Consider the following 24,637-nt stretch of genomic DNA (forward strand, 5'->3'; position numbering starts at 1 on the left):
ACTGAGGCTCGCCGTGGTTAGTGGCTTGCCCAAGGTCACACAACAGGGAAGTGTTAGATGGGAGAGTCTTCTCATGTTTACGTATGTAGTACTGTCACAGACAAAGAGACCGAGTCCTGACAGTTCCAGTGGCGTCCCTGGATCCAGGAGTGCCTGAAGCTAGATCTAGCCTTGGACTTCTCTGTTCCAGTGACTGCCACTGAAAGATGCCCAACAGATACAGAACAGTATTTCTCCCAGAGAGGTGTAAGGACTTGCCCAGATCGCCGCGTCAGTGTGGGTACCCAAAGAAGGACCCAGGTCTCCTGGCGCCTCTCCAGGGCTGGGCACCTGCTCAAGGTGAAGACTGCCCTTTGTGACACAGGTCGCACTCATCTGAACCCTATTTGAACCCCTGGGAAGGGGGAGCCAGAGTCCTCTAACATTAAATTTGCTAATGACATGGTAAGTCAATGTCCCAGGCATGCTCCCTCCAGGTCCCACCAGTCACTTTATCACCAAATAAGACAATGGCAACCCAAGAGCGATCAAAGACTCAAACCAGATGGGACACTCTGAGGTGAAATGGAACGCTCTCAAGTTCCAGCACAGAAGGAAGGTCTTCGCTGATTAAAATAAACACATAAACTACCTTCTTCTCCATGTATAAGACAGACCAGCTCGAAGGAAGGGGCAATTACAACTTGTCAGGTGCAACATCAAAGCTGTCAACATCGCTATGTAATTTATGACCTGGTCTGCAGACAATCATTCATTCTGTGTTATAATCATCACCCTCCCTCTCCTGTTCCTCAGAGAACCCCACTGCTGGGCAGAGGTGGGGAAAGCAGGACATTGGGAGTCAGAAGACGTGGGCTTCAGAGAGGGGGGGGTGCCTGTTACTATTTGGGGAACTTGCATAAGTCATCCTCTCACACATCACTTGCCTCGGTGGCTGCCATTGCCTCCAGTCATTTATTCATTCAACAAACACTTATTGAGTGCCTACTATGGGCTAGGTACTATCCTAGAAGCTATGGATAGCGGTAACCAAGACTGGGATGGTTCCCACCCTCCTGGAAGTTCGAATCTAGTAAGAAAGACAGAGACTGGCATGAATAAAGGCAAGATGGTACGCCCTCCCCACCCCCCATCCCCATAGAACATGGGGAGTTGCATAAGGTTCTGTGGAGATGCAGAGTGAGGAGGCTAGCTGAGTTGGGAAGAGGTGTCAGGAAAAGCTTTCCTGGGGAAGTGCCCTTTAAGCTGAGACTCGGATGGGCAGGAGTTAATGAGGAAAAAGGAGAAGAGGAGAAGGCGGCAATGAGAGTGTTCGTGCCAAGGGGCAGCATCTGGGAAGGCCCCAGCAATGGAGAGAACAGAGTTCTTTAAGGAACCAAGAGAACCCGAGTCTGGCTGGAAAGTAAAGGAGAGGCGAGTGGTGGAGATGCAGTGAAGCAGTGGCAGGCTGGATTGGGGGAATAGGGCAGAGGGCAAAGGTTTATACTTATCTGAGGACAAGGAAGCCACAGGAGGGACCACCACAGTGTCACAGCACTTACCGTGGGAGCCCTCACTGCTTCCCAACCCGCTCCTGGATCTGCCTCTCAACCCATCAAACTCCTGCCCACCAGGCGGAGGCTGCACTCATGGGAAGGGTATGGGATCTGGGGGCTGCCTGACATGAGGGGGCAGAGACATGGACCCATGTTTCAGAGGAGGCTGGCAGTCAAAGGCAGGGACTGGAGGTCCAAACTCTGTCTTTGATCCAGTGGGATGAGCTGAACAAAGGAGCTCAGAATAGAGGATGGGAAACACAGGCAGACGCTGTCCACACACAGATACCGCCTGGAGCGATTCCAGAGGTGAGCGATGTTGCTGGCTGATGGAGGTGTGCTCGAGATTCATTTAACAGAGCCAAAGCAGAACAGAGACACTGGAACGCCTCCTAAGGAAGCTGACTGGAACCTGAGCCACACTTCAGCTCTCCCTACCTGCAGTGAATTGGTGAGCGGAGTGGGCACCGCTGTTTTTGCCTCTCAGCATCTATTATTCCTTCTTCTGGTGACTGTACTCCAAGTTCCCACTGGGAAAGCCAACCTCTCTCAGCTCTCAGTCCTTTGGTTCCCATGGTGCTGACCTTCTACCCCCAGCTCTGGGGATGGTCAGGTGACATGAGCCTGTTCATCACCTTGTCTCCAGTGATTGGGTCACGTGACCCAAGTTGGACCAACAGGAATCAATTTAGAGATTTTGCTAGAACTTCTGGGAAGAAAAGTTCTGTATGATACGGAGGTTGTTAGACCAGGAGCTGCAGGACAGATGCTTCTGGAAGCCACGACATGGAGACTCTGCAAATAAAGCCAGCGTAGGGGAATGCGCTACTGAGAGATGAGGGGATGGGGGAGAGATTCAGTGGTGATGGAGAGAGCAAAAAAGAAAGACTAAATCTTTGAATCCAATCATTCCTGGGGCTAGGTTTTACCCCAAGAGCCCTCTGCTACATAAACAAGTAAAAATTTTTATTGCCTAAGCTGATCTGAGTTGGGTTTCTATCGCCCAAAACTAAAACTGTGTGGTATATACAAAAACATATTCCCTCGTGACCTAACCCATGGCTCTGAGCTCCTGCCTGTCCCCACCTCATGCCTGGTCCTAAGGAAGATGGAGCGGGGCATGAGGGAATTCAGACAGCGGCCCCGCCACCACGCCAGCCAGAGGCCTGAGTACAGAACCTTGCACACTGTAGACACACAATCTCTACTCTCAGAATTATCGGTGAAAACTTCACTTCCAATCTCCTTTCTCAGCAAACTCGCACAGTTTGGAAACTTCTGAAAACTGTACCTCACTTGGAGAAGCAGCTTGAAGTGGACTGCCGTCAGCCATGGTCTGTGGCTCAGGAATCTAACAGCCAATTATCTTGCTGCTGACGAAAAGAGAGCAGCAATGCAGAGCGCGGCAGAGCGCAGTGCAGCCAGTCGTGTTAATGACCTGTCTGCAGTGACTTTGTAAACCCCCATTTTCAGTTTTGCAGCTCAGCCAAAAACAGCCACTCCACGCTTCAGCTTGGCAAGCACATCTTCACCGTGGAAGCGACGCTGCTGTTGCTGAGGTTATCAATTCGCAGGGAAACCTGTGTAGTTGTTTATGAGCACCAAACCCCAAATATTTGCAGAGAACGCCTTTCAGGAGCTTTCAGCACTGGGGTAACCCACACAGTGTCCCACATCTCAATCTTTTTTCTTTTTGTACAGAGAACATTGTTCTCTACTGAAATCTGTAAAATGCATTAGCACACAGTTTCCATTTTAAACCAAAATCAAATCAACTTTAATATGGATTAGGTGGCCGAGGCTGCTGTTTTCCCTAAGATTATCTTTGTGAGTTCTAGCATGTTGGATGACCCAGCAGGGAGAAATGTGAAAACAGAGACCAAGGTCCGTAAAAATGCTCAGGTCCCACCCACTCTTCAATCACTAGTATACTCACAGGAGGACGGCCTGGCCTGGGAAAGGATTCTACGAGTAACCGGCCTAGAACTGGCATTTGATGTTCATGATTGTTCAGGGGTCGTTGGTTTGATTTCAACAACAATATGTATTTATTGAACATCTACTATGTGCCAGGCTCGATGCCAGGCATTAGGGTGCCATTAGTAAATAAGCAGCCGTTACCACTGCCTGTGGTCTTGGGGGGGGGGGGGGGACGGTGAACAAATAATTCCAGATTGTTACAAGTGCTGGGAAGAAAACGTCCAGGGTGCAGCCAGAGAGAATGGGGTGGTGACAAAAGATCTGTCCGAGGAAAGAGCATCCTAGCTGAGACTCCAGGGTGAGAAGATGTCACCCCTGTGAACAGGAGAGGTTAGGGCACAGGAGATGCAGGGAGAGGGGCCCTGCAGGCAGAGACGCAACATGAGGCAGAGTCCTGAGACGGACAGCACTTGCCGAGTGTGGGAAGAGAAAGAGGCCAGTGTGCTGAAGTGTGTTGAGGGAATGCGGTGGGGGCAGAAGGGGGCACAGGGGTAGGCAGGGGCTGGATCATGCTGGCCTTTGTGAGTCTGGATTTCATTCTAAGTAAAATGGGCAGGGGGTGTTGGGGCCACTCATGAGTTTTAAGCAGAAGCATAGCATGATCTCATGCAGGGGGAGAGAAGAGAATAACGCACGCTGGACACATTAAACTGCAGGTGCCTGCTAGACTACCAAATAGAGACGTTAATCGGATATTTGCAATAATCAAGTCTGGAACTCCAAGACAGGTTCAGCTGGAGATAATCTGGAAGCAGTCAGCATACAGATGGTCTTCCAAAACATTTTGAGGTTGGCTGGAGGAAGGGGTGCCCGACTGACAAAGAGGGCAGAGTCACAAGAAGAAATCCAAGTGAGCCTGGTGCCGTGGAAGCCAAAAGAAAACAGTTTCTAGAGGGAGGGAGCGGTCAGCGGGGTCAAACGCCTCCCAGAAGCTGAGTTGATGCTTTCAGATTTGGGAGTGGGTGGGGAGAGGGCTCATCTTAAAAGGCTTTCCTTAGAGCTTCGGGATGATTTAACAATGCAGTGAGTAAAAGGTGAAATTCCAGGCTCCAGGGCCAGACTCCCCACAACTGAATTCTACTTCTATCACTTATCAGCAACTTTCCAAACCTCCAGAAGCTTCGGCTTGTCTTTACAATGCAAATAACAACAGTGTCTACCTCACAGGGTTAAAGGATGAAATGAGTTAATAAACAGCAAGTGCTTAGAAGAGGAAAACGCCTGGCTCATGTTAAATGCCCCGTAACTGTCAGCTTTTACTACTATTGTTGTGGTTGTTGTGATAATTAATACTAAGTGCCAAGTGCTGGGTTTTACGTGTATTATCTCATGTAACAAGATATTGTTATACCCATTTTACAGATGGGGAAACTTGCCTAGGACCACCCAGTGAGTTCTGAGGGTGGAGTGGCATTCACATCTAGGTCAGACTCAGGCTGAGCTCTTAATCACCACTCTGCAATTCCTCATGTGACACCAAGATGGGTGGTTAATGTCCAGGGCAAGGAAAACAATGGCCTACTAATGTAGTGATTGTTATGGACTGAACGTTTGTGTCCCCGCAAAGTTCCTATGTTGAGATCCTAACCCCCAATGTGACAGTATTAGGGGGTGGGGCCTTTGGGAGGTGCTTAGGTCATGAGGATGGAGCCCTCATGAATGGGATTAGGGCCTCTATGAAAGAGACCAGAGAGCTCCCTCACCCCTTCTGCCATGTGAGGACACAGGGAGAAGACCGCCATCTATGAGCCAGGAGGTGGCTCTCACTGGACACTGAATCGGCAGCGCCTTGATCTCAGACTTTCCAGCCTCCAGATTGTAAGAAATAAATGTTTGTGGTTTAAGCCATCCGGTCTATGGTATTTTTGTTGTAGCAGCCCGAGTTAAAACATTGTACTTCTGCTTCAACTTGCATTTCCAGAAGTAATTACGGATTGTTAAATTGGTTCTGGCATGCTTATGGTTATTAGAAAACCAATCTAATGGTTTCAGATTCATAAAGTGACGAGATTGTGCTAGATCAGGTCGTATGAATTGTGCTACAAGAAACCTCGCCCAGGAGAACAGACCGTGGTCCCCCACGTGTATGCAGCTCTGGGTCCCAGTCCTACTTAACCAGAACAGCTCTGCTCTTGTCTGTTTTACACACTGAGCTCTCTCTTAAGCCTTCATCCGAAGAAAATATTCTGAAACAAAAAATCGAAAACCGCGAGGCTTGGCATTTCTCAAACTGCACCTGCACCAGAATTACCTGTGGTGGGTGTTAAAACGAAGAAGCTTTGGCCCCACTACAAACATAAGGAAGCAGAAACACTCCAGGGAGGGCCTGGGAATCTACTGTTTAACCAGATCCCTTGATGACTCATGTGCATATTCGAGTTGGAGAACCATGTAAGGTGATCTCTATTAGTTCGACATCCAATACACTAGCTATTGGCCACTTCGGGCTAATTTCAACTTAAATGGAAATTCATCAAGATTAAATAAACTTTAAAAATCCAATTTCTCAGTTGTACTAGGCACATTTTAAGTGCTCAACAGCCACCTGTGGCCAGTAGATACCACAGAAAATGAACATTTCCTCCCATAATTACAGAAAGTTCTGCTGGACAGTGCTGAAAGTTCCATTGGACAGCCCAGACATCAGGACTCTAAGTCCACTTGAATGATGTACTGCTTGTGTTTTACACCAAGGCACTAAAGTCCGTCGACATTTCCTACCATTTTTAACTGTATTCAAGGCATAACGTGCTACCTAAGGATATATTATTACACTCATCATATCAGACTGTTCACAAATCTATTTCCCTGACACACTCTGAGAGCCTTGAAGGCAGGAACCATGCACGTATTATTTAGGTCTGTATTCCCAGTGCCTGTGGCTTAAATAAATGCTTGGCAATTTCTTCGTTGGCCCATACAACAGAAGCGAGATATAAAGCTGACAATGATTTGTCCCTGCTAAAAGCATTCACCAGCACATCCATTAGGCTGGCTACTACCACAAAAACAGAACATAAGGAATGTTGGCAAGGATATGGAGAAACGGTAACCCTTGTTCACTGTTGGTGGGAATGTAAAATGGTGCAGCCGCTGTGCAAAACAGTATGGCGGCTCCTCAAAAAATTAAACACAGAATTACATATCATCCAGCAACTCCACTTCTAGGTTTGTACCCAAAAGAATTGAAAGGAGGCTCTTGAAGAAATATTTGTACACTCATATTCACAGCAGCATTATCATAACAGTCAAAAGGTGGAAGCAACCCAAATGGCCACAGTGGGTGAATGGATAAGCAAAATGTGGAATATACACACAACGGAATATAATTCAGCCTTAAAAAGGAAAGGAATTCTGGCACAGGCTACCACATGGATGAATCTTGAAGACATTACGCTAAGTGAAATAAGCCAGTCACAAAAAAGACCAATATTGTATGACTCTATTTCCATGAGGTACCTAGAGTAGTCAAATTCACAGAGATAGAAAGTAGAGTGAATGGTGGTTGCCAGTGGCTGGGGGAGGAAGGAATAGAGAGTTGTTGTTTAATGGGTACAGAGTTTCAGTTTTGCAAGATGAAAAGAGTTCTGGAGACGGATGGTGGTGATAGTCACCCAAAAATGTGAATGTACCTAATATTACTGAACTATATGCTGAAAAATCATTAAGATGGTAAAGTTTATGTTATGCGTATTTCATCACAATTTTTTAAAAATTAATCAATAAAAATTTTTTTAAATGCATTCACTAGTGCCAACTAGAGGAAATATATCAGCCTCATGGCTTGAAGAAAATGGCTTTGGAAGAAGTCTGGTCCTCAATTTATGCTGCAGCCCCTTGGGTAGGTGCTGGGAGCAGGAGGATGGAGATGCAAAGATGAGACGCAGAGGCATTGTCAAAAGCCTGACCTGGAATCTTACCTCTTTAGAAAGAGCTTCTGCAAAAACCCCAGACGAAAGACGCCCTCTTGGTTCCCCTGACCTGCTCTCCCACTGACAGTCGTCATCAACATTCCTCTTTTAACTGATCCTCAGAACTTCCCGGAAAGGTTTCGCTCTGAGAGGTTCTGATTCCATACGTCTAGGGGTATAGTCAAGGGAATCTTATTTTTACAGAGTTCTGCCGGGGAGCCAGAGTTCGGAGCCCCTAACCTATAGCATCATATAATATTATGCCTTACATTATGGTTTCTCTTTCCATGCAGCTGTTGCTCCCATCTTCTCATCTGGTTTGCAAACTTCTTGAGGGGAGTTATTCTGCTTTATATCAACCATGAGAATCAAAATCACTTGCGGAATGTTTTTAAGACTGCAGATGCCTGAGATGCACCACACATCTATTAAATTAGCATCTCCAAGCATCTGTGTTTTTTTTTTAAAAGCCCCAAAAGGCATTCTGATGCACACTCCTGGATTGAAATCTACTGCTCTGTGGGCTAACAGGGTGCTTGATGCAGAGGTTGGTCAACGTCTGCTGAGCGACAGACAGAAGGAAGTCCCTTGAATAAGCTATCTAAAAGGGAAAATAGTGTTTCAACTGTGGCACTTATTCCAAATATTTTTCTATATTTGGCACACAATTTAGGCCATATGATAAATAACAACAGTAAAAATTAGCATTTATTGAGCAGCTAATATGTGCCAGGTGCTGAGCATGTGCTTCATAGGTATTATTTCATTTAATTCTCAATCCTATGTCTAGGTACTGTTATTGTCTCCATTTTACAGATGAGGAAACCGAGGCACAGAGAAATTAAGTCGCTTCCTCAAAAATAAAACTTTCCTTTTTTTTCAGGATATTTATATCATGAGCATTCTCAGAAATTTTAAAAAGCAATCATAATCTTCTTTTTATTGGCTACATTGTTCTTCATTGTTTTACCCTAAGTTTTTTTTTTATCCTTTCGCCCTAATTTGTTAACTCATTTCTCATTGTAGGGCAGGTTTTTATCTTGTTTGCAACCGTTTGCCATTTGAAATGAGGCCGCACTGGACATCTTTGTGCTAGGGGTGTTTTCTCTATTTCCAAAAAACTTTCCTTAGAAAGACTACAGGGAAATGTTCTGACGGTGAATGGCACTGAACACTGAACAAAAGTCTTTATTGAGGGGAATGTGCTGAATGAGCTGGGCACAGCGGGGGCGTCTTTCCCGGGGAGGTGTCACACGCCCTGCCATGATCCCACCGACACGCACTCAACATCTACTATGGACCAGGCGCTCTGGCGAACCCTTTACAGGTTTGATCCCACTTGGTCCTCACCAGAGCCCTGGGAGGAGGTACAGATGAGATGCCCGAGGCAGAAAAAGGCATGACATGCCCCAGCCCACAGCAGAGCCAGGACAGGAATCCACAGTTCTGACCCCCAGGCCAGGCCTTCCAGGAGAGGCGGGTGTTCCCCAGGACTCTCTCATCAAACTCCCCAAGAAATAAAAACTGACGCAAGCAGCAGGAAAGAGCTCTGCCTGTCCACTGGGGAAGGCACAAGAACGTCCCTGTAGGCAAGGGATGAAATGCCTGCCCCAGTTCCCTGGCAAAAAATCCAGAAACACTCGCTCAGAGCAACACAGGGTTCCTGCCCTCAATGCGTGAATGCTTTAGATGCTGAGACAAAGTGGAAAGAAGGGAGGGTGGACAATTACACCTACTCAGGACCCACCGAGCAGCAGGCACCCATGGAGGTGCTTTATTCACAACGTTATCTATATTTGTTACAGGTTGAATTGTGTCCCCCCAAAACTGCTGACATCCTAGCCCTGGGTACCCATGAATGTGAGTTTATTTGGAAATCGGGTCTTTGCAGACGCAGTTAAGATGTAAATTAAGATGAGGTCAGACAAGTGGGGTGGGCCCTTATTCCAATATGACTGGTGCCCTTGTAAGAGAAGAAGTGGGAAACACATGGAGAAGGCCACGTGGCAACAGAGGCCACAGAGATTGAAAGGACACAGCTGTGAGCCAAGGAGCACCAAGGAATGCCAGCCAACAGAAGCTGGGAAGAGGCAAGGAAGGACTCTCCTCTACAGGTTTCAGAGAGAGAGCGACCCTGCCGACACCTTGATTTTGAACTTCTAGCCTCCAGAAGGGTGAGATAATAAATTCCTATTGTTTTAAGCCACAGAGTACTTTGTTATTGTTATGGCAGCCCTGGGAGACGAAAACAATATTGTCCAATCTTTTAGTTCCATCAAGACAGAAGCTATCTTTTGTTCATCTTAGTATCCCAACAGCTAGTGCAACCCCTGGCATACAGTAGGTGTTCAGAAAATGTCTGCTGAGTGAGCAAGGGAAAAAATTAATCAAGTATAAACCCCACAGAAGGAAGAACTATGTCTTTTATCTCGACAAGAGACCAGAGCCAATTCGACGTCAAATAATCATTTGTAGAATGAACAAACTTTTTTAAATGAATGAACAATAAGCTCAGGAAGACTGGAGCAATGAGTCTTACTCATTTATCTCCCCAAGAGTCAGCATCGGGCCTGGCACAGGTAGAAACTTCCTTCCTTTATGTATCTAAGTGAGGAACGGCAGACGCCCTGGAATAACCGGTTGAATTTTAAACAGACTCAATTATATTGAAAGGGCTTTCACAGCGGAATTTGAATGCTATTGTTTTTTTAAAACACATGTCTTTTTTCTTTTGTATCCAGAAATCAGAAGGCTTTCCAACCCTTCCAACAATCTTAGAAATGCTGCTCAGAGGTGAGAGGTCAGTGCCTCCGAGCTCAGCTCGAGGGACACACTTCCCGTCCATGAGCAGCGTTCATTCCTGACCCCGGCCCTGCGGCCAAAAAGGGACATCAGCTGGGCTCCGGGAAATTCAATTTGCGCTGACAGCTGGTGGCATGATAATGACCTCTGGAAAGGCCAAAGGGCGTGTCACAGAGGTTTCTCCTGGGCCTGGTTTAGGAGGGTCTAATGTTTAGGTCAGTTCATTTCTACCTATGGAGAAAAACCCTGGAAATAGGGCCAAATGATTTCTCCTGCTGGCTCAGGATTCAGCTCCACTTACAGCTGCTGTCTGCCCTCGGCTGTCCAGGTGGTATGTGAGGTGAAGAAAGGAACCACCTTGTTCTTTATTCCCCTGGACCTGAGCTTTCCCAGGGGTGACAACTGCATTGTTGTGGGATGTGACTTCATTCATTCATTCATACATTTATTTTAACAAACAAACAAAGTAAGAGGTCCCTGGACTTCTGCCTTGATAGATATAGAAAATGTCTGCCCTGTGGGTTCCCCTTCTCGTCTACTGAACTCCAAGCTCCAGCGCTGCCTGCTCCACGGGGTGCCAGGTGGAGGTCAACAACAGTCACAGTGACAAACAAGGAAAAGAACAGCTGACCCCTTCTCAGTGCCGCCTGGCAGGGAACGGAGGGCACGGCTTTGTGTTTTTCCCCGTAGCCCTCATGTGATCGGCTCACCCGCTGATGTGGGAACGCATTCTTATCAAAGGAGTCAGTTGAGATGGACATCTATGTTATTTGCGTGGGTGGGTTAGTTTATGTGCCCCTCCTGTGGCCCCAGGGCGTCCCACACTGAGCCAAACCAGGGCAATTGGGATGGTGTTCACATCTCTCCTGTTTCTCCAGAGACAAAGCCCCATGAGGATAGGGCTCTGTCTGCTGCCTGCCCTTTCACATTCCAAGCACTCCAGCCCTGTTCCTGGCACATAAGGAATAAGGAATTGATCGATATATGTCACATGAATGAGCCAACAAACAAACAAAATGCAATGACAGTGTCGGGCCTTGTGTGATGGTGAGGAGAGCACAGGCTTTGGAACCAGGTGAAGCTTCCCCCATGCCCCACCACTGCCCGCCCCATGCTTCGTTTCTACTGAAGTGTCATATAAATACATAAACCTGTGTAACCAGCACCCAGACCAGGAAACAGAACATTCGCAGAATCTCAGAAGCCCGCCTCATGCTTTTTCCAGTCACCACCCCAGGATGATGCCCCCAGGACTAAAGCACCACCCTGCCCACTGCACGACATCTGACAAGGTTCCCACCCTCCCTGACTCTGACCTTCAAAGTGGGGGAAATAATACTTACCATGCTATGGGTATAAAATTTGTAAGTGTATGTGCAGTGCCTGGTAAACAACAGTGGTATCGCAGTAACAGCATAGTAATAGAAATAGCAGTAGCAACAGCACTAGCAGCAGCAGCAACAGCAGAAAAGTGGAAGTAGTGGTCACGATGAGTAGTACTAAAGTAGAAGCAGTAGTTGTAACAGTAGAAGCAGCAGGAGTGGTAAGAGAAGGAGTCATAGTATCAGTAGTAGTAGTAGGAGTAATGGTAATAGTAGAAGTAGTAATCGTGGTAATAGAAGTAGTTGTAGCAATAGTAGAAGCAGTATTAATGGTAATAGTAGAAGCACTAGTAATGGTAATAGTAGAAGTAGCAGTAATGGTAATAGTAGAAGTAGTAATCATGGTAATAGAAGTAGTCATAGCAATAGTAGAAGCAGTATTAATGGTAATAATAGAAGCAGTATTGATGGTAATAGTAGAAGTAGCAGTAATGGTAATAGTAGAAGTAGTAGTAATGGTAATAGTAGAATAGTAGTAATGGTAATAGTAGAAGTAGTAATCATGGTAATAGAAGTAGTCATAGCAATAGTAGAAGCAGTATTAATGGTAATAGTAGAAGCAGTATTGATGGTAATAGTAGAAGTAGCAGTAATGGTAATAGTAGAAGCAGTAGTAATGGTAATAGTAGAAGTAGTAATCGTGGTGATAGATGTACTCATAGTAATAGTATTAGTAGTAGTACTGGTAATAGAAGTAGCAGTAGCAGTAATAGCTGACATTAATAGAACTTATGTTCCAGGCACTGATCCAAGTTCTTTACCTTAACTCATCTAATGCTCAAAGGAGCCCATATAAGGATGTAGGATTTTACAGATGAAGAAACTGAGGCATAGAGTGGTTAAGGAGCTTTCCCAACGTCACATAACTATGGAGCCATGGATCCAGGATTCAAACACCAGCAGCCTGGCTACAGAGCCTACCCTCTTAACCGTAATCTTTCAATAACTACTTGCACAACAAAGAAAGATTTGTCCTCCAATGTCTGTTCTCTTCTTTTTGTATAATAACAACTATCAATTTTGGTAAGCACTAGTCTCACAGTATAAAGATCATATTTCCCAGCCTTCCTTGTAGCTAAGTGTAGCCAGAGGACTAACTTCTGGGCAATACAATACAAGTAGAAGCAGCAAGTACAACTTTCAGGAAGCACCCTGAAAGGGAGGGGCCTGCCTTTCTTCCCTGTCCTTCTTCCCTCTCGTAGATGTGATGGCTGGAGCAGAAGCAGCCAACATGGACCATGAGGTGACCTTGGGAATGGAGGCCCACATGGGAGAGAAACAAGACAGGAGAAGCCTGGGTCTCTCACAGATTGCTGTAGCGGCCCTGCACCACCTGTGTCTGAACTTTCATAAGGAGGAAAATTTACTTGTATCTTCAAGTCAATGTTCTTTTAGATTTCACATGATTCACAGCAAAACCTAATCCTAAATAATGCACCGTTATTGCAGTTATAATTATCACCTGAAAAGACACCTGCAAAAACAAATGTCACTTTTGTGTTGGACTGGATTTAAAAAATAGAACAAAATAAAATAAAACTTTGGGTAATGGTCAAACTATGAAAATAAGCAGGCAAAGTCTCACTTATCCTGGAAGGTGGCAACAGCGCCCTATGACCTCATGTCTGGGTCACATCAACGCCCCTCAGGTTGGTGTCCCAGCCTCCAGCCCCTCACCTCTCCCACCCATTCAGAACACTTTTGCTTGTCTAATTATCCTTACAAATTACTTTCATCCCCAAAATTGGAATAATTACAATGCTTTCTGTGCCCACTTTAGGCAAGACACTTCATTGTATACCTTTTTTCCTAGTCTGCACAAAAAACCTGGAACATAAATATTATCACCCGTCTTTCATAGATAAGAAAACAGAAGAAACAGAGAAGTTTAGCAACTTGCCTAAGGTTACACAAAGTCGGGGCAGAGCCAGGATTCAACCACCCGCTCCCAGCACCCACACTCTTTCCACCACTGAGCTGACTTCTGGGAAATGCCAGCTACAGCAGATCGACCCTGTGTCAAGAAACCCTGGCAACTTTAAGATTCTCAGACTCTACGAGTTTTCTCTGCCTCGTTTTCAGGGCTCTTCCTGTCTGGTCTAATTTTTTACCACCCTCTAACACAAACCTCCACCCACGAGGCCAGACTCCTCAGACCCCATCACGTGCCCCATCCCAGGCCTCAGTATCCCCAGCTGCAAAATGGGGCAGATCGTACGACTATCAAGAGGCAACATGGCAGAGAGAAAAACGCAGAAGACCTGGAATCAGGACTACTGACCTCCAATCCAGCTGGGTGAGTCCTTCATCTGTAAAATGAATGTGGCAATTCTCACCTGGTGGGATTGTTGAGGGCACTGAATGAAATAATGTTTCTAAAGAGCCACTCAGCTAAAACAGCACCTGTTACTGTTGGCAGTGTTGACGTGGTTGTCTAGTCCCATCACCCCGCCACCTCTGCTTCTATACCAAGGAGATAGCCCACGTGATGGAAAACACTTTAAAAAGTCTACAGCTCTGCAAATGCCAGAGATCTGAATGCCACTTATATTCACACCCATGGGGTCTCCGTCAGATTCGAGTGCTTGAGTTTCATTAAATTTTGCATTTCAACCCCCAAAAAGAATCCCTCTACTTGTCCCCAGCTGGGCCCCCTGGACAGGATGTGCTGAGACCACTCACCGATTCCATAGTGAATCTCTCGACGAAAAACTGGAGAGCCGGGAGGCTGAAGATCTCATGTCTCAGCCGTCACATCAGAAATTACCTGGATGGGGGGGCAGGAAAAAAGGCAACAAGAGTCATCCAGCGGGACAGGGCAGAAGTCATTGTCTCAGACCAACAAGCGATTTCACTTGGAGGCCGGCACCCTTGTTAGGAACGTCCTTACCCCACAGAATGGCTGTCCAGGAAGGAGAAGGAAAACAGCCAGGAGACCACTATTTCAGCCATCCACTTTGGGGCTGACGTCTCCATCGCTGCATCTGTGCAAGTGCTCAGGAATCCTTCTCGCCTTCTATTTCTAGCTCTACGTTGGAGAGCAATTTACAAGTCATTAACTTCTCTAGACCTGGGCTCCTAAACATGAAATTAAAGTGTGCTGACAGGTGCCACGGACAGACAGACAGACAGGCACCTGCAGCTGTGTTCGCCCAGCAAAGTGAACCAGCCCCAGGAAGGACATAGATGTATGCGAATATCCCTATTTCAGGACAGCCGCTCTGAAGCTGAGAGAGGATTTTAATTAATTCATGCATACCAGCGCTTAATTAATTGCTGAGTGCACAGCACGCAGGAAGTCTGGGATAAAAGGTGTTATATAAGGGAGCAGCTCCAATATTTGCAGAATGGAGGGGAAATAGAGCTGGGAGTGGGAAAACAACATGAGCCGAGGGACCTGTTTGGTCCTTCTCCAGTGATCCCCAGCTCAGAGTGGCACCTCCATCTGGGACCAGAAACCGAGGGACACTTGACCTACCATCTCCCTCACCCCAGTATCCAATCCACCCCCAAGTTGGGTCTCCCTTACTTCCTAAAGATCTCTCAACGTGTCCCTCTCTCTCCATCTCCACTGACAGAGCCCTGAACCCAGCGTCCATCATTCTCCCCAGGCCACTGCAACTGCCTCTGGACTAGTCTCCCCTCGTCAACATTTCTCCCTCTAAAATCTGCTCCCCTACACTGAAGTCAGAATAATCCTTTTCTTTTTTTTTGTTTTAAGGTTTATTATGCAGAATTTTGTACCAAAACAAAAAAAGAGAAGAGTATCATGAACCCCATGTACCCACCACCCAGCCCCAATTATCATCAACCTGTAATTAATCTACCCCATCCACGCCCTTATCCTTCCCCTCCCCACATTATTCTTTCAAAGCAAATTCCAGACATCTTATTTTTAGTCTTAAATCGTAGAGCATGTATCTCTAAGATAAGATCTTTTACAAAAATATAACTGCAATACCATTACCACACCTAAAAAGATTATAATAATTCCTCAAGGCGGCCAGCCCCGTGGTCAAGTGGTTAAGTTTGCATGCTCCGCTTTGGCAGCCCAGGGTTTCGCCGGTTCGGATCCTGGGCACGGACATGGCACCGCTCATCAGGCCATGTTGTGATGGCATCCCACACATCACAACTAGAAGGACACACAAGTAAAATATACAACTATGTGCTGGGGGGATTTGGGGAGAAAAAGCAATTAAAAAAAAAAAGAAGACTGGCAACAGTTGTTAGCTCAGGTACCAATCTTTAAATAATAATAATAATAATAATTCCTTGAAATCACCAAAAATCCAAAGTTAAAATTTCTAATAGTCTCATAAATGTTACACATTTTTTTTAACAATTGTTTTTAAAAATCCAGATCCAAATAAGGTCCACACCTTAAACTGACCATATGCAGAATGAAACCTCTGCAACAGAAATCTGATTGCGTCATCTCCACCTCTCCACCCCCAGCTTTTAACATTCTTCACTGGCTTCTTAGTGCTTTAAGGTAAACATCCAAATCATTTAATGTGGTCTGACTCTTGCCCACCTCTCTGGCTTCATCTTGTCCACTCAGGCTCACTGCTGCAGCCATATGACCTTCTTTCAAATCCTGGAACTCTCCATGGTCCTTCTGCCCCAGGTCCTTTGCCCATGCTGCTCCCTCTGCCTGCAAGCCTTCGTCACTCACTTTGCCTAGTTAACACCTATACTTCCTTAAATCTTACTTCCTCAGGGAAACTCTTCCTGCTCCTCCAGATTAGATCACAAAATTTACCTCAGTTTTAATTGTGTATTCATTAATGTGAAGCCTGATTAACCTCTGTTGATTTGCCTCGATTATAAGTTATGTGAGTACAAAGACTGTGTTTGGATTTTCTCCCTGGTGTAGCCCCAGCACAACCACACAGTGTCTGGCAAAATATTAATAAACATTTGTTAGATAAATGATCGAGTCACTTCCTTCAACCTGAGATGGCAACAGGGATTGACTGAATCTTCCTGAATCTTGAAGCACACATTTAAATTAGACGGGGAATTGGTAATCTCATTCTAAAGTTGACGGGGAAATGGGATGGACTCAGGATAGCCAAAATGATCTTGAAACAAAAGGACAACGTTGGAGGACTCGCATTTCCCGATTTCAAAACCTACAACAAAGCTACGGCAGTCAAGACAGTGTGGTAGCAGCATAAGAATAACATAGGCTCTCCCTCAGAATCACAGACTGCGATCTTCCTGGAACATTCACCCCCTGGTCGCAACTTCACTCAGTACCCGTCTGTGAGAAATAAGGCCCGGAGACTTGCACAAATCATCCATGACTCTCCCAGCCCACTCCCCCCCCTTGCTTGTCTCTTCCTTTCCCTGCTCCATCCAAGTGTACGAGCTGAGACAGTGCCTCGACTGGACCACCACTCCCAGTTCCTCACTCTCAACCTGAATTTGGATTATACGTCGCTGCCCTTGGTCACGTGACTTTGCAATGCTTCCCTCTACAGTGGGTGGTGGTTAGCTCCCTGACCCACTGGATCCTGGACTGGACCGTTGACTTGTTTAGCCAACGGAATGTGGATGGAAGTGACAGTGTGTTGGTCCCAATCCTAACCCTCTTGCACCCCCAGGATGTGCAAGGAGAGAAGTATGTCTCCCTCGGCCCTGTCGGCTGCTGCCTTTCAGTCTGGACCCCAGATCGAAGACACATGGAGCAGATCTGAGCCCAACCAGAAGGCCAGCCTGAGCCAGCCGACCCCAACTTAGGCCAGCCAAACCACAACTGCCCCACAGACCCAGGAGCCTGAAAATAAATATCTGCCATCAAGCAAGCCGCTGCCAAGTCTGAGGTTTTGTTATTTGGCCAAAACTGACTCATACACATGGGAACACCAATTTATGGACACCAAGGAGTATCAGCACAGGTTGGGAATAATGAAAGTCTTGCACACAGACAGCACAGATGTGATGACAATCGGTGGAGCTGAACACCCACCTCCTTGGTGCCAGTGTGACCCTCATGCAATCCTGCAAGGTAGATATTGGGCCAGCTTTACCAATGAGAAAATCGAGACTCAGAGATAGGATACAACGTGTCCAAGACAGTGTCTGCCAGAACTGGGATTCTGACCCCAGCTGTCTGACTCAAAACATCCAAGCCAGGCTTTGCCTCCATACAAGGGTCTTGCAGATGCTCAGAGACAGCTGTCACATGAGTCCCTGGTCCATTGTGCCCTTGTCCCACTCCCTTTAATGGGTCTTCATGAGAGGCTGCTGGGATAGAGTGGGAAGGCCACTGGGCTTAAAGTCAAATGCCCAGAGTTCCAGTCCGGCTGTGCCCCCAAGCAGAGCCTCGTCCTAGTCAGCGAGCCTCTTTGGCTCTCAGGTCCCTTGTTTGTGAAACGAGGCCACTAATCCCAGTCTGGCCTACGTCACGAGACTGGTGTGAGCTTCCAGAGAGATGGTGTGTGAAAGAGCTGTGTGAGGTGTGACACCAAAGTCAGTTCACATCCTGCGCTCTCTAGACTCTGAACCCACTCAAGTTAGGTCAGCATCCACGGACATGTCAGTGTCTCCCTCATGCTGCCTTAGGATCCATTTGTGCTTTGAGACTGATTTTTTTCTGAAGATTATTTCTTTCCAGTTAAGAAAGGAATCCAGGTCCATCATGGAAAATATTAAGGCATAAAACTAAAATCTTTTATTATCCCAACACCTAGAGATAAATACTGTCAGGGTTCTTAAAGCTATTTCCTTCCTGGAACTGGTTTCTGTAAGAGTGAAATAAATAATGCATTTCAATTAACATGATTTTCTTAGAACCAGAAACTACCAGTAACTAAAAAAATTCCATTTCATATTCATTCATTCAACAAACAGTTGTTTTGTACCTACCATGCACCAGGGATTGTTCTTGCTTCCTGAAGACAGAGCCAAGAACAAAAGAATGTTCATGATCTCAAGGGACTAACATTCTTCCTTTTTTTTTTTTTTTTTTTTGGTGAGGAAGATTGGCCCTGAGCTAACATCTATTGCCAATCTTCCTCTTTTTGCTTGAGGAAGATTGTTGCTGAGCTAACACCTGTGGCAATCTTCCTCTATGCATATGGGTTGCATGCCTCTATGGTATGATGAGCGGAGCATAGGTCCGCACCCCAAATCCGAACCTGTAAACCCAGGGCTGGTGAAGTGAACACTACAAACTTAACCACTATGCTACCGGGCTGGCCCCCTTCCTTATTTTCTAAATTCAACAAATAAGGAGCAACTACTATACGCTGGGCACTTGCTAATGATGATGATGAGAAGAAGAAGAATAATAGTTTTCTTGCTAGATCCTGTACTCTAACAATTTGGCTTATTATTAAAGGTCAGCCCTTACCAACAGACACCTGAAAAGATGTTCAACATCACTAATTATTACAGAAATGCGAATGAAAACCACAAGGAGATATCACCTCACAGCCGTGAGAATAGCTGTTATTAAGAAGACAAAAAGTAACAAGTGTTGGAGAGGATGTGGAGAAAAGGGACCCCTCATGCCCTGCTGGTGGGGGTGTAAACTGGTACAGCCAGTATGGAAAACTGTATTAAAATTAAAAATAGAACTTTCATATGATCCAGCTATTCTGCTTCTGGGTATTTATACAAAGAACATGAAAACACTAATTCGAAAAGATATATGCACCCTTATGTTCATTGCAGCATCATTCACAATAGCCAAGACTTGGAAACAACCTAAGTGCCCATCAACTGACGAATGGATAAAGAAAATGCAGTATATACACATAATGGAATACTACTCAGCCATAAAAAAGATGAAGTCTTGCCATTTGTGACAACACGGATGGACCTTGAGGGTATTATGCTAAGTGAGATAACTCAGACGGAGACAGACAAATACCGTATGATTTCACTCATAGGTGGAAGATAAAATAACAACAAAAAAAACCACATAGACACAGAGAACAAATTGGTGGTTTCCAGAGGAGAGGAAGGAGGGCAACAGGGGTAAAGGGCAAATCTGTAAGGTGACAGATGGCAATTAGACTTTGGGTGGTGAACATGATGTAGTGCATACAGAAGTCAAAATATAAGGATGTATACCTGAAATTTATATAATGTTATAAACCAATGTGACCTCAATAAAAAATGCTGGCCCTTACAACAAATGCATCTGGGTTAGAACTCAGACTATGGCTCTCTGGTGAGTTATTTAGCCTTTGCTACTTCAGTTTCCTCATCTTTAAAACTGGGATAATTAAAGTCCTGCCTCATAGAGTCACCATGAGAATCAGTAAGATAATGTATGGGTCCCGAGGACTTGTTGAATAAAGGGTACCTAGGAGTGGAGGCAGTGATGTTACTGTCTCATTTACTCCTACAACCATCCTATAAGAAGCTGAAACTCAGAGGTTAAGGAATTTGTCCAAGGTCGTGCAGGTTACCGCTTAGGCACCAGGGGAGCAATCCCACCAGGGACCCTCGGAGAGACTGAGGAGAATACACATCAGCACTGTGCCCCCCAGGGGTTAGGAAGCTGGAGCATTGATGCACCCACGCCTCTGCCTCACTGGCCAAGCAGAGCCGGGGGACGGCCACAGACAGAGATGCAGGAAGCCCTCCGTGGGAACAGGCACCATCTGCAGTGCCTTCCAGGGTGGGCTCAAAGTTACAGGCAGGGAAAACACAGCGTCTGTAAATAAGTGCTCAATAAATACACGTCAGAGGAGTGAGTGAACGTGTGCTCTCAACTCCTGTGCTCTTCTTTACAACTTCTCATTTCCCGCGGCCACCAGTGATGGAGGATTTAAAGCAAGGACCCGCTAGAGCGAACCAGAATTCATTACCAACAAGCATCGCATTTTTAATCCACCCACATTTCTGCTTCTCCACTGAAATTCTATTCTGTGACTTACGGTATGTCAGTCAGGACAGCAATTCCTGCATGTCATGCAGGAATAAGAGACATAAATCACTGGGCGCATCAACCCTTCTTTACTGCCAATCCCCAAATAGGTGCCGGGTTTTATTCACAGAAGTGACTTCACGGATGTTGCGATCCGCATCCTTTTGTAGAGGATGTTATGAACTCTTGAGTCATCTGCAGCTGCTGCGGCTTGGACAATTTCTTTTTTTCCCATAACATCATGCCAAACATTTTTCCTATTTACTGATGCGGCTCTTTCCTGTTCTGTGGAAGCTCTACTTAGCAAATCGGGGACCTAAAGAAAACAGCCCGAACGTATATTTATGCCAGTCTCCCTCTTATCCATCAGAAGCCCAACTTGTCTAGTCCCACTTGAAATTCCCCTTCTTTCAAGAAGCTTTCTCCAACTTTCCTAGCCCAACAATCTGTCCATTTCTGAAATGCACTAATAATAATAATAACAACAGCCATAACAATAGCAACTCGTATTGGGCACTGTGTACCAGATCCGTGCCAGGCACATTAATTATCTCCTTCAGTCCTCACCACAACCCTCCAAGGAACCGTGACTGAGTTTTACAGGTAAGGCAACTGAGGCTCACAGAAGTGACGTAACATTTCTCAGGTCACACGGCCAGCTGGTGGTGGCAGATTCAGGATTCAGCTTTGGAATGGCTTGACTTCAAAGCTCAGGGATTTACTCACCACACTAGGCAAGGCGGTATGGATTATGACTGAATACCTCCCGTCCTGTATTATTTTCTGATTGTTTTAAATAGGCAAGTCAAACCGCCTCTCCTGGGGCGATTCTTCAATGGTGAATGCCGAGACCGTCTGACCTGGTCATGGGGATTTCAGCCCGATACCTAGGTCTCTCAGTTTCTATAGCCCCCAGCAAGCAACAAGTCCTGCCTCCCTGCCTGTCGTGAGGAGCTCCAAGTTATACACCTGTGGCCTGTGGCCAGGTAACTCTGGACTCCTGCTGTTTCTCCTAATCCCCCCTTCCTCCTCCCCATCAGCAAGTGTTTGGGATGGGCCACTCCCACTGACTCCACCTGCCCGGGATTACCCAATCAAGCTACAGAGGGAAACAGACAAGAGCCTGCAGAAGGCCACCCCAAGAAATCCAAGAAGCGTTGAGGTGCTCTGCCTAACAATGCTGATGCCTCTGGACCTCAGCCTGGGCCCTGTCCCCCTGCCTCACTCGTCAGTTAAGATAACAATCAAAGATGGTCTGGGTCTGTCCTCTCCAAAGAAGAGATCACTGCGGAGGGCCCATGATTCATAAGAGTAGAAGCACCCTCTTGTTGGGTTATAAATTCATGATGACCGTGACCACATGTCTACATTCTATTCCCTGGATGTACCGCACACTGGGCCACACAGTGGGGAGGCAAAGTTGGGTGGGTCAAGCTCACAGTCTAGTGGGGTCAGGGGGACAGATGCAGAAACAACGGACAGGATGAGCTCTCATAAGTGACCTCATTTGGGTGTGAACACAACATCACAGGACCTGCCTCACTAGTAAGTGCTTACCACATGGTATTTCCCATTGGCGAGGGCTTCCCATAATGAGAATCATCTGTTGGGGAAACGCACCCATTCATCCATTCATTTATTGAAAAGACATTTGTTAAGCTAAATGTCAAGGATATAATAACGGTGAGCAATACAGACATGGTCTCTGCTTAGAGCCCATGTGTAAGAGAATCAGATCTGAAATAACCTCATGGGAGATAAGAAAAAGGCAAAGTACTGGGTGCCATAGGAACCTACATACCACAGGTGAAGAGTAAATCCTCAACATTTTCAAAAGTTGCATCCTGAGAACTTGGTGAATCTTAAAACAAGTGAATGCCAGAGAAACGGCCTCAGTGAGCCGAGAAGAGAAAAACCGAGTAACCTTGAGAGCCGTGTACTGCGAGGCTGGCTAGGCTCCCTCTCCAGCCACGTGACCACTCCTCACACCAGCAGAGGCAGACTCAACTCAGTCTGTGCCACCACAAAACTACACATTTCCTTCAGGGACCCCTGGGGAGAACAGCAAATGCGGAACGTGAAATCTGCGGGCGCCTGAGTTTGTTGTGCCACCAACTGTTTTAATAGTGCGACGGAGGGCCTTTCAAACAACCGCGTCGTGTTTCCTCCCAGGGAGCACGCCGAGCCAGAGCCATCTGTGCTGACTGTGCAGGAGAAGGAAGCAGCAGGCAGCCCAGTGCTGGGGGAATTTCCCAAGCAGTGGGACGAGGAGAGCCTTTGGAGCAGGAAGCCTTACATTCCAACACTGGTTCTCCCACCTGACTGCTGTGTGACCTGGGGCAAGGAACTTCACCCTACAAGCCTGTGTCTTCTTCTGGAAAGTGGGGATGGCAGCAGCCTCTGATGGTGCCCACATGGGTGATGATGCCCACACACTGCCTATCAAGGTATCACTCACGAGTCCACGTAAGGCCAAGTGCATCCTACTGCAAGCAACACCTGAGACTTTCTGCCTGAGAGCTTGCTCTTGGCCACCAAGGAGCAAGGTGGAAGTGCCAGGGAACTAACACTCCCAGGTGTGGCCCTCAGACAAGGGTGTGAGAAGTGCCAGCAGAGAACAGATGTATGGTCAACAGCTGCCACGACCGTGACAACCCACAACTAGAAAGAACATCGGCAGCCCAGGGTCCCGACGTGGTGGCCTCTAAGCACGGCCAGCGCCATGGACATGGTTCCTGTAGCTGGTCATCATGTTACTGTCCACTGGCCACTACCCCAGGGACTGTCAGGGAGGATACACCAAGGCCTGGAAGTCACCTTCCAGGAGCAGCATCTGAGTGTCCCAGCCTCCAGCGTGCCCAAGGAAAAGAGAACCAGGATGGAAAGGGTTTTGCACAGAAAGGCGTTCACCCCTCTGCAGGAAGCCCCCATTGCTGAGCGCCCGCCAGGCACCACGCAGGTCCTGTGTGGGCACCAGGTACTTGGCCCCGTTCAATCGCACTGAATCTTCGCCCAGCGCGAGGAGTGAGAAGCACAGCTCTTATTATGATCCCCGTCTTACACAGGAGGTGACAGCTCTGAAAGATTAAATAATAGTTGAAAAAATAATGTCGCTAGTATATACTACATGCCTCCTATGTGTATCGGACACTACACAGCAATAACTTCTTTAATCCTCATAACAACCCGAGGAGACAGGTATTATTATTGTGCCATTTTACAGAGAAGGAGACTGAGGCTGCACAGGATGATCATCTTGCAAGAGTTTTCACAGCTAGTAAGTGGAACCTAGATCTATCTGATTCCAGAAGACTCTTCTTTCCGCTACCAGCCTCTCAGAGCAGTGGCAGCCTCAGGAGAGAGGTCTCTGCTGTATGTACTTCTTCCCTGGTGCTGGAACTAAAACAAGACCCTTAACAAGCCAGCAAGACTGGCCTCGCCCATCAAGCTCACTCCTAACCCCCTGGAGCAGGTCCGATCAGCATCAGCAACCCAATTTGACAACGCTCTTTGTAATCACATTATTCCCTCCGTTCCGTGACAGCCGTATTTTCACATTTTACCATTTCTGGAACACACTGTGTCTTACTATCAATGAAATTTAATGTGGCAGAGCTTCTGTTTTCTCCTCCAATGCTGTGATGATGTCAAGAATGCATGTTGCAATCAAAGGCATCTCAGAATCAAAGGAAATAAAGTATCTCTAAGAAATTTCCAATCTCATCTAGTTTAAGCCCAGAGAAGTTCTGAGAAAGCTTTAAATGTGAGAAATGAGGTGCCTACATAATCTTCTTTAGAACACCCAAAATCCACGAACGTGGACCTGCCCCCACGTGAGGTTTCACCCCACAGTCTCCTCTCCATTTGTAACTCAGAAATTCAGGCTTAGAATCCATGCATATTTGCACTTCTAAGAAGAAAAGGAAGTGAATTCCTCCCTTGTCAGTCCACAGGTAACAAGATCTAATGAACGCCCATTATATTGTAAAACTATGAAATAAATATTTGACTCTATCTTCTCTTTTACCATTCATTCATTCACTCCTACAACAGTTGAACAGATGCCATTAGGTACTAATCCAAGTTGGGCACCTTGCCCCAGGGGGAGGCAGAAAGATGAATCAGTAGTTGCTGGTA

At 46.4% G+C, this 24,637-nt stretch overlaps 1 protein-coding gene across 3 annotated transcripts in view; it reads right to left on the minus strand.

Annotated features, from left to right (window-relative positions):
* ASAP1 (ArfGAP with SH3 domain, ankyrin repeat and PH domain 1) overlaps positions 1-24,637 on the minus strand; it is a 349,074-nt gene that overhangs the window by 296,712 nt on the left and 27,725 nt on the right. For 2 of the 3 annotated variants that reach the window (XM_070630982.1, XM_070630980.1), the window contains exon 2: positions 14,293-14,377. In XM_070630982.1, the coding sequence (XP_070487083.1) occupies positions 14,293-14,351 (59 nt within the window). In that variant the 5' untranslated portion in view covers positions 14,352-14,377. Of the gene's footprint in view, positions 1-14,292; positions 14,378-14,500; positions 14,871-24,637 lie in introns of those variants that run through there. The other variant, XM_070630981.1, reaches the window with a different exon arrangement.

Source organism: Equus przewalskii, chromosome 8, assembly GCF_037783145.1.
Source record: "Equus przewalskii isolate Varuska chromosome 8, EquPr2, whole genome shotgun sequence".
NCBI lineage: Eukaryota > Metazoa > Chordata > Mammalia > Perissodactyla > Equidae > Equus > Equus przewalskii.